The 10,069-nt window shown below is 48.7% G+C and overlaps 1 protein-coding gene across 4 annotated transcripts in view; it reads left to right on the top strand.

Annotated features, from left to right (window-relative positions):
* Positions 1 to 5,486, top strand: part of TRAPPC3 (trafficking protein particle complex 3) — a 22,595-nt gene extending 17,109 nt beyond the window's left edge. For 3 of the 4 annotated variants that reach the window (XM_021713333.1, XM_021713334.1, XM_008059971.2), the window contains exons 2-5: positions 1,937 to 2,034; positions 2,595 to 2,694; positions 4,115 to 4,297; positions 4,756 to 5,486. In XM_021713333.1, the coding sequence (XP_021569008.1) occupies positions 2,033 to 2,034; positions 2,595 to 2,694; positions 4,115 to 4,297; positions 4,756 to 4,875 (405 nt within the window). In that variant the 5' untranslated portion in view covers positions 1,937 to 2,032 and the 3' untranslated portion in view covers positions 4,876 to 5,486. The remainder of the gene's footprint in view (positions 1 to 1,936; positions 2,035 to 2,594; positions 2,695 to 4,114; positions 4,298 to 4,755) is intronic. The other variant, XM_021713335.1, reaches the window with a different exon arrangement.
* The last annotated feature ends 4,583 nt before the right edge of the window (positions 5,487 to 10,069 follow it).

Here is a 10,069-nt window from a genome sequence, read left to right as displayed (position 1 = left end):
TCACCTCAGCCTCCCAAAGGCGCGGGATTACAGGCTGAGCCACCGAGCCCGGCTTGCAGCCCTTTTTAAAAAAATTATTTTGGTTTTAAAGATGTGGGGTACCATTTCGGATTCAGTATCTAAATGGTCATTGTACAGGTAAAGTTTGGGTTTCACTTTGGTCTTCATGTCAACTAGTTTGAGATTAGGTATCTTTATCGATGAAGTATGCCCTCTCCCCCTGGCAGTTTCCCACTACTGCCAATCCCTTTCTTGTAGTATTATGATAATTGTTCAGGGTCCGCTTGTGAGTGAGAACATGTGGTAGTCAGTTCTTTGTTTCTGTGATAGATCACTAAATATTACAGACTCTAAATCCGTCCAAGTTGCTGTGAAGTTCATAATTTTGTTGTTCTTTTTTTTTTTTTTTTTTTTTTTTTTTTTTGAGTTGGAGTCTCACTCTGTCGCCCAGATTGGAGTGCAGTGGCCGCTCCCGGCCACCACAGCCTCGACCTGCTGGGGCTCTGGCAATCCTTCCGCCTCAGCCTTCCAAGTAGCTGGAACTACAGGCATGCGCTACCACGCCCGACTAACTTTTTGATTTATTGTAGAGATGAGGTCTCGTCAAGTTGCCCAGGCGGGTCTCGAACCCGCGGGCTCAGGCAATCCTCTCATCTCAGCCTCCCAAAGTGCTGGAATTACAGGCTGAGCCACCGAGCCTGGCTCATTTTGTTGTTCTTTATGGCTACGTAATATTCCATCGTGTATATGTACCACATTTTTTTTTTTTGAGTTGGAGTCTCGCTCCATTGCCCAGGCTGGAGTGCAGTGTCAGCTTGCTGGGCTCAGGCTGTCCTTCTGCCTCAGCCTTCCAAGTAGCCGGAACTATAGGTGCACACTACCATGCCATGCTAATTTTTTGATTTATTGTAGAGACGAGATCTCACCAAGTTGCCCAGGCTGATCTCTAACCCCTGGGCTCAGGCATTTCTCTCACCTTGGCCTCCCAAAGTGCTGGAATTACAGGCTTAAGCCACCATGCCCGGCCGTTCCACATTTTTTTAATCCAGTCTACTTTTGATGGATAGCATGATTAATTCTGTGCTTTTGCTATTGTGAATAATGTTGTAATAAACATGCATGCGCAGGTATCTTTTTTGTAGAATGATTTGAGTTCCTCTGGGTATATTCCCAGAAGGAGGATTGCTGGGTTGTATGGAAGTTCAGTTTCTAGTTCTTTTAGGAATTGCCACAGTGTTTTCCACAGAGGTTGTACTAGTTTACACTCCCACCAACCAATAGTGCCGCATACTCTCCAGCATCTGTTATTTTTGAGTTATTGATGATGGTCATCCTGACTGGAGTTAGGTAATATCTCAGTTTTTTTTTTTTTTTGAGTTGAAGTCTCACTCTGTTGCTCAGACTGGAGTGCAATGACATGCTCATGGCTGCCGCAGCCTCAGCCTGCTGGGTTCAGGTGATCCTTCCACCTCAACCTTCCAAGTAGCTAGAACTACAGGCATGCGCCACCACACCTGGCTAATTTTTTTCTTGAATTCTTGTAGAGATGAGGTCTCCCCAAGTTGCCCAAGCTGGTCTCAAGCTCCTGAGCTCAGGCAATCCTCTTGCCTCCACCTCCCAAAGTGCTAGGATTATAGCTGTGAGCCGCTGCACCTGGCGTCAATGTAGTTTTAATTTGCATTTATTTGATGATTAGTGAGGCTGAGCATTTTTTCATAAATCTGTTGTGCAGCCCATTTTATATTATATCTGGCTGCAGCCCTGCCACGTTGATGCTGGGGGGCCAAATTCTGTAACTACTCCATAGAGGATAATGTTCTTTCTCTCCAAATACAGCTGGAGGGAATCCAGATAGTGGCTTCAAGACTGATCAGACTTTCAACATACTTTCTCTTTTGTGCTGCTTGGTTCTGACTGCTTTTTGCATCTCTTTTAGAGCTCTGAGCTCTTCACCCTGACCTATGGGGCTCTGGTCACCCAGCTATGCAAGGACTATGAAAACGATGAAGATGTGAATAAACAGCTGGATAAAATGTGAGTGAGCTCCTTTGCAGGAGAGACAAGAATAGGGCCCTGCAGCATACTGAGTCTGCATTGCCCTTTAGAGCCCAAAACAGTCCTTTTTCTCTCTCAGCCAACATTTGGGTTCAGTTCCCAAGGAACTCATTTATTGGGAAGTTTTTTTTTGTTGTTGTTTGTTTTTTGAGTTGGAATCTCACTCTGTCGCCCAGACTGGAGTGCAGTGGCCGCTCCCAGCCACCGCAGCCTCAACCTGCAGGGCTCCGGCGATCCTTCCGCTTCAGCCTTCCGAGTAGCTGGAACTACAGGCGTGCGCTACCACGCCTGGCTAATTTTTTTTTGATTTATTGTAGAGATGAAGTCTTACCAATTTGCCCAGGCGGGTCTCAAACCCGCGGGCTCAGGTAATTCACTCACCTCGGCCTCCCAAAGTGCGGGATTACAGGCTGAGCCACTGAGCCCGGCTTCTTGGGAAGTTTTAAGATATTCTATTTTCCCTTTACCACCAGCAACCTTATGTTCAGCCATAAGCAGTTCAGATAGCATCAGAATGTGTTCTCTAATTTCCTTCCCAGGGGCTATAACATTGGAGTCCGACTGATTGAAGATTTCTTGGCACGGTCAAATGTTGGAAGGTGCCACGACTTTCGGGAAACTGCGGATGTCATTGCCAAGGTCATTATCTTGGGCCACCTGTCCATGCTGAAGGATTGCTATTGGGAGGCACTGCTTACTGCTCTTTCTGTCTCTCTTAGAGAGGTCCTTAATCTCCCAAAGACTGGCTAGGCAGCTCTTTGGGCCAAAGAAGTCTTTCTGGTGGTTAGGGAATAGCACAAATTATGAAAACAGGGAGAGTGATTGGGATCATTCCTGTGTATTAAAGCCCTACTGGCATCAAAGCCAGATCTCTTCCACCGTGAAGGTGTAGTAGAGTAGCATGGGGGTTCAGAAAACAGGCTCAGACACACCTGGCTTCAGATGCTGGTTCCAGTACTTACCAGTTCTGTGTTCTGAGGTAAGTTACTTTTAATTTTTTAAATTATCAGTTACTTCATCTTTGAAATGAAAAAAATAAGAGCTCAGGGTTGTTTAAAGAGTAAATGAATAAGCCGGGCTTGGTGGCTCAGCCTGTAATCCCGTGCCTTTGGGAGGCTGAGGTAAGTGGATTGCCTAAGCCTGCGGGTTCGAGACCCACCTGGGCAACTTGGCGAGATCTCATCTCTATAATAGATCAAAATGAGCCGGGCGTGGTAGTGCGCGCCTGTAGTTCCAGCTACTTGGAAGACTGTGGCGGAAGGATCGCCGGAGCCCAGTGGGTCGAGACTGCGGTGGCCACTGCACTCCAGTCTGGGCGACAGAGTGAGACTCCAACTCAAAAAAAAAAAAAGAGTAAATGAATAATGGACAGGCGCATTCAGGTAAAATGAATGCACTTAGCATAGTGTTGTGCATATAGTGAATGTTTATTATTAATAATGCTATATATTATAGTATTAATAAATGATATATCAATAACTCTGCGGTGTCAATTACCTAAAGGTTGGCTCTTTCTGTTGTAAGGTTGCTGGCCACACCCAAATCCTAAGCAGGGTTGACAGTGGAGAGATCTTTGTGATGGTCTGGAACTAGGAGGGTGGATATAGAAGCATGTCTTTAGAGTAATTCTGCCCCAGTGACCTGTATTCACTTTATTTTATTTTTATTTTTTATTTTAAAGACGTGGGGTACAATTCAGGATTAGGTATATGTATTCACTTTCAAGAAGGTGTATTCACATAGCACAGACAGGACAGGAGAATGGGTTAGGATCTCTCTGCACTCCGGCAGCCACGCTGTCAGATCAGTGCTCCTTTCGCTGAGAAGTGTAGGCAGACCTTGAGTTATTGCTTAATCTTATAATGCTGTGAAGGAGAGGGGTACAGTATTGTGTACAGATGTTTCTCCTTTTTTGCCCTGAATATCTGAAGTTTCATCATCTTGCATAGGCCATAGTTTTGTTCCTGTGCCACTTATATTCCCCTTTGCCAGTTCTGTCACCTTCCTTTTTGTACATCCTTGCTGCTGTTCCCCAGAGTGCTGTTGTGTTCCCTGACAGGTGGCGTTCAAGATGTACTTGGGCATCACTCCAAGCATTACTAATTGGAGCCCAGCTGGTGACGAATTCTCCCTCATTTTGGAAAATAACCCCTTGGTGGACTTTGTGGAACTTCCCGATAACCACTCATCCCTTATTTATTCCAATCTCTTGTGTGGGGTGTTGCGGGGAGCCTTGGAGATGGTGAGTGCAGCTTTTTGCCTTCTGGGCCACCTGAACTGCAGCAGGGGCTTGCTAAATGTTTGAATGAATGAAAGAGAAAAAGGAAGGGTCTTTGGCTCACCCCAGCGCTTTGCTGCCTGAAATGGTGATGCTGCTGAGATGGGATCCAGGTTGACTTATTTACGTGGTAATGAGTCCTACTATGCTGGGAAATGTGCTGTCAGCCCGCAAAGTCCAAGAACATCCATTGTCAGATTGGCTTACTTGGCAACAGTCTCATTCTTGGGTGTTCTTTGTTAAGTTTCTCCTTATGGGTTGGGACCACTGTCTTCTGTAAGGTAACACTGGGGGGAACCCCTGTCCTTGGGAGAAACCAGCCCTTTTTTTTTGACTGCCGGGAGTGAGTTAGTCATAACCCCAGTGGTTACCTTGAGGCTGTGACTAGGCAGCTGCCCCTTCATTCTCTCACTGTCCCCCAGGTCCAGATGGCTGTGGAAGCCAAGTTTGTCCAGGACACCCTGAAAGGAGACGGTGTGACAGAAATCCGGATGAGGTTCATCAGGCGGATTGAGGATAACCTCCCAGCTGGAGAGGAGTAACCATCCCTAGGACTTGAGGACAGCCAGCAGAGCACTTGCTGAAATCAGCAAGCCTCTAGAGCTCAGTGACTCTTTAACATGGATGTTGTATATTCTTCTAACTTTGTTTCCATTCTCCAGCCTAATAAAGAACAGACTGTGATATAGTCCATTTACCCCATATGTGCACATTTAGGAGGGAAGTTATTTGCTCCCTTTCCCTTCAGAGGGGCTGGATGTAAATCATCCTTGGTTGGACTAGAAAGAGCTCACATCATTTTACATTCCTGTTTGAATTTTCCAAAGCAAAAACCACTTTGACCCCATGAGGAGGCAAGCCTGGTACATTTATCCCTGGGCCTTCAGAAGGCCATTGGCAAATGGTTGTAGGGGTTGTGGGGTGGAGAGAGGAAGGGCTGGGAGGGGATGGGTAGGAGTTGTTAGCTGTAGTGTGACACACTGAAGTGCTTGCCAGGAAAGGAGCCAGTCATGCCGGAAACGCTGACTTCTGGGAAGCTACCCAGGTCTCATTCCTCCCTGCTGTTTGGAGGCAACATCTCCTCTTTTGCAGAGGGGCCATCCTTTTTTCTTACAAATTCTTCAATAAAGACACATTCTTGAGTGAAATCCCACTCCTGTCCTGTTTTCTTTCTGCTCAGCTCCGGGTGTTTTGTTACAATGGTATGAAGAGACCAGGTAGTTTCCTGGGCCCTGCCTTTCTTTGACCTGGTTTAGAAATGGCTTCTCCCCAGAGACTAGAGTCTGGGAAACTTGGGAGCCTGTATAAGCAATTGAGGCCCTGTCAGAGTCATTCTTGGCTCTAGTATCTACAGCAAATTCTAGAAGCAGAAAACTGCCTAAAATGGGCTGTCTTACACTTGGGCATGGTGGTCCATGCCTGTAGTCCTAGCACTTTGAGAGGTGGAAATGGGAGCATCACTTGAGCCCAGGTCTTTGTTACCAGCATAGGCAACACATTGAGACCTGGTATCTACAAAAAATAAGAATAAAAAAATTAGCTGGGCATGGTGGCACATACCTATAGTTCAGCTACTTGGGAAACTAACTCAGGAGAATTGCTTGTGCCCAGGAGTTAGAGGCTGCGATGAGTGTGATCATGCCATTGCACTCTAGCCTAGGTAACAAAGTAAGACCTGACTAAAAAATATGAACAAGTAAATAAAATGGGCTATCTTGAGCTGTTGGTCACAAGTTGGGAGATTTGGCCAGAAAGACCATGTAACCTCTGGTGCTGGGGGGGCCGTTTATTGAGTGCTTACCATTTGGCAGACACTATATTGAACACTTGTGTGTATTATCCAGTTCATGATAATTCTATCTTTATTTTTTTATTTTTTATTTTTATTTTTTGAGTTGGAGTCTCACTCTGTCACCCAGACTGGAGTACAGTGGCCGCTCCCAGCCACCGCAGCCTCGACCTGCTGGGCTCCGGCGATCCTTCCGCCTCAGCCTTCCAAGTAGCTGGAACTACAGGCATGCGCTACCACGCCCGGCTGATTTTTGATTTTATTGTAGAGCTGAGGTCTCATCAAGTTGCCCAGGCGGGTCTCGAACCTGCGGGCTCAGGCAATCCACTCATCAAGGCCTCCCAAAGTGTTGGGATTATAGGCTGAGCCACTGAGCCCGGCCAATAATTCCATCTTTATTTATTTTATTTATTTATTTTTTGAGTTGGAATCTCATTCTGTCGCCCAGACTGGAGTGCGGGAGGGGAAGCCACAAGTTGCCTGAGGTCATACAGTGAATAAGTGGAGAAGCTTGAATTTAAAAGTGGGCCAAACTGCCAAGCCCATGCTCTTCATGGAGATTCTCTTTTGATGCCTGGTTAGCACTGGGGAAAGAACGGAGCTGGCCCACAGCCCTCTCCCAGCCTCTCAGAACTTGGGATAGCTTTTAAAGGGAGAAAGCCATGGCTGGTAGCACTGTTCTTGGGACAGCCTAGGGTACTGGGCTCCAGACACTCAGGTTGTGGGGGAGAATGGGGTTCATGGGCGGCCCTGATGAGGGGAGCCGTTTACAGATGCATCGTGCTTGTGATGTGTTTTGGCTGTGCAAGGGGAGGACCGGGGTCCTTAGGCCCCAGGAAGAGGGGGAAGTTTTCACAGGACTTGCCTTCTTTAGCTGGGTTAGGCTACTGAGGAGGGAGTATGGTCAGTTTTGTGTCCCCAAGTATAGGGTGACTCATTCTCGCTCTGGGATTTCATCCTTTTGTGAGCCTCTTCACTGCTCCCTTTGGATACAATTTGGGGTCCCAGGGCAGTCACCTCATTTTGGTCAACTGTATCCTTAGCATCCCGTGTGGGGCTGGGTCCAGTCACATCAGAGTCTGAGTGAATGAATGAAAAGAGATTAATGAGACGAATGTTGGGGCCCAGATGTGGAAAGCTTTGTGTAGTGTCTGGGCTCTGCCAAAAAAAAGAAAGAAAAAAAAAACTGCACCACCCTTTCCCTTCCCCAGGGGGGCCCTCATCCTTCCTCCCGGTACCACAGCCCACTTCCGAGCAGCCAGTTGTATGGCCTGTGGTTTTGGATATTTCCTTTCCCAGAGTTAAACTTGGGCAACATTACAGGGTTAGCAGGCTGTGGTAACAAAGTCCCCCTTAGTGACTTTTCCCGATTGCAGCCCCACGATTGTGTGATGCCTACCCAGGGACTGAGGGAAGGGAAAGGACTAGGGACTGTGGAGCTATTTGTGACATCACCTCATCATCTTTCTCAAATGAGCCAAACATACAAGCCCCAGCAACCAAACTTCCTGGCCCCTTACTCTGTAGTTAGTTGCTTGTTTACTGCACATCACTCTGCCTTAGTCAAGTGTGACTGAGACTGAAGTAGCCCTCCAGGCAAGCCATTCCCTCCCAGCAAGCTGGGACAGGTGTGCCTGGCTATACGGAGAGGCTGGCTCATGGCAGAGTTCTGGGGCTGGAGTGATTTATGCTGGTGGCCTCCAGTACTCGAGCTGCCTGAGTGGAGCTCTAAGGAAAGGTCTCACTCTGCAATCTTTGGCCACCAGGGGTCTCCAAATCACCACTGTACTGTCCCAGAGAATGGTCATTGGACCCCTGGTTTCAGAATTTGCTAGAAGATGCACCTGATGGAGTAAATCTCAGAGGCTGATTGGAGCCTGGAAGTGCACCCCCACCTCCAGGCACCCGTGGAACCTGAAAGCAAAACTCACAGGACTGCCAGGCTAAGTGCCTGCCTGCTGGATCCAGGCATTGGAAGAGCACATTGGCCAAAGACGTCTGGCCCCAAACTTCAGACTCTCAGCTGGCCTCCTGAGTTGTACAAGCTAGCTCCCAGCTCTCCCCTAGGCAGCCCCACTTACTTCCTGAGTTGAGTCCAGAGCACCAGCTTCGTTCCCCTGACGTAAGAGTCCCTTTCCTGCCCCAAACCTCCAACACCAGTGAAATTTTCATATTCAGGTTACTTCTCCTGGTGGGGTTGGCCTCCCCTACGCTTATACTGGGCATCCAGGCTCGAGAAGCGGGTGGCAACAGAGGCCCCAGGAGCAGAAATTGCATTAAGTGAAATTAAAATAGTCTCCTAACAAGTAGTTCATTGTGGCTAGCAGGGGGTGGGGTGCAGAAAAACGTCCTCCTGGAGCTTAAGTGCTACCATGTGCTGTTCCCTGGAAGCCAAAGGGCCGGTGGGAGGGTGTGGCAGGCGAGGAGCTGCTGTTACTGATCCCCAGCCTTTGATGTAGGGCCAGGTCTGACCCCAGGACGGCTGCCCACCGCTGCCAGGGGAGCCTGGGACTCAACGCATTCCTGGGGGCAATTTACACTCTGGCAGGAGGAGAGAGGAAAGTTTTTACTGTGGGGAAGGGGGTGGAGGGAGGGTGCTGCAGCGGTGGCAGAGGTTGTTGGGTGGGGGTGGGATGGGGAGGGTTGTTATGAGGAAAAATGGACAGAGCCAGGGCACAGGGCAGCACTCCCCTGCTTCACCCTGTCTTCCCTACCCAGCTTGAGTGCAGGCCTCCTCCAGGAAGCCTTCTCTGATGGCACCCAGAGCTGGTGAGGAGCCCAATGGGCTGGCCCAGGTACAGCCCAGGGGGACACAGATGCTCTTTCCTCTGGCTTTGGGGACCTACACTGTCAGCCCTAAGGGCATCTATGGCTGAGTTAGGCTAGAGGAGGGGCGGGAGGATGGTGCACACGGGTAGGAGGGCATCTGTGAGTACACGGATCAGTGTTATTCAAAGCAAAAGCTAATTTTTTTTTTTGAGTTGGAGTCTCACTCTGTTGCCCAGACTGGAGTGCAGTGGCATGCTCCTGGCCACCACAGCCTCGACCTGCTGGGCTCTGGCGATCCTTCCGCCTCAGCCTTCCAAGTAGCTGGAACTATGGGTGTGCACTACCATGTCTGGCTAGTTTTTGATTTATTATAGAGACAAGGTCTCGCCAAGTTGCCCGGGTGGGTCTCGAACCTACAGGCTCAGGCAAGCCATTTGCCTCGGCCTCCCAAAGTGCTGGGATTACAGGCTGAGCCACTGAGTCTGGCCTTTTTTTTGAGTCAGAGTCTCACTCTGTCGCCCAGGCTGCAGTACAGTGGCACACTCACGGCCACTGCAGCCTTGACCTGCTGGGCTCAGGTGATCCTTCTGCCTCAGCCTTCCAAGTAGCTGGAACTACAGGCACACACCACTACACCCGGCTAATTTTTCTTGATTGGTTGTAGAGACACAGTCTCGCAAGTTGCCCAGGCTGATTTCAAACCCTGGGCTTGGACAATCTCTCACCTCCATCTCCCAGAGTGCTGGGATGACAGGCGTGAGCCACCATGCCCAGACTTGCAGTAGCTAATCTTTATTGTGGAGAGCCCTTGTGCCAGTGCTGGCCTAAGCACTTTGCATGTATTTCTCATTTTGCCTTCAAGACAACCTGCCACTGTCTGCTAATGAGGTGACGGAGGTGCACAGCTAGTACATGGTGGGGTCAGGACTTGAACCCCATGCTCTTGTCCGGTACATGCTACATATACATGTTTTTGTGTTTCTGTGTGTATCTGTTTCCTCGTGTTCCTTGGAGAATGTGTCTGTGTGTGAATTATTTCATTTAACAAAAATATCGTCCCATACTAGGAGCTGGGGACATGAACATGACCTAGACCTCTGTCCTACCTGCTGGAACCTTCTGGCCACAGAATGCCGTGTGTGTGTGTGTGTGTGTGTGTGTGTGTGTGTGTGTGTGTG

Source organism: Carlito syrichta, unplaced genomic scaffold (assembly GCF_000164805.1).
Source record: "Carlito syrichta isolate Samal-C Ts95f unplaced genomic scaffold, Tarsius_syrichta-2.0.1 Scaffold304465, whole genome shotgun sequence".
In the NCBI taxonomy this organism is placed as follows: domain Eukaryota; kingdom Metazoa; phylum Chordata; class Mammalia; order Primates; family Tarsiidae; genus Carlito; species Carlito syrichta.
Note: the sequence above shows the minus strand (reverse complement) of the source record. Positions and strands in the feature narration are given on the sequence as shown.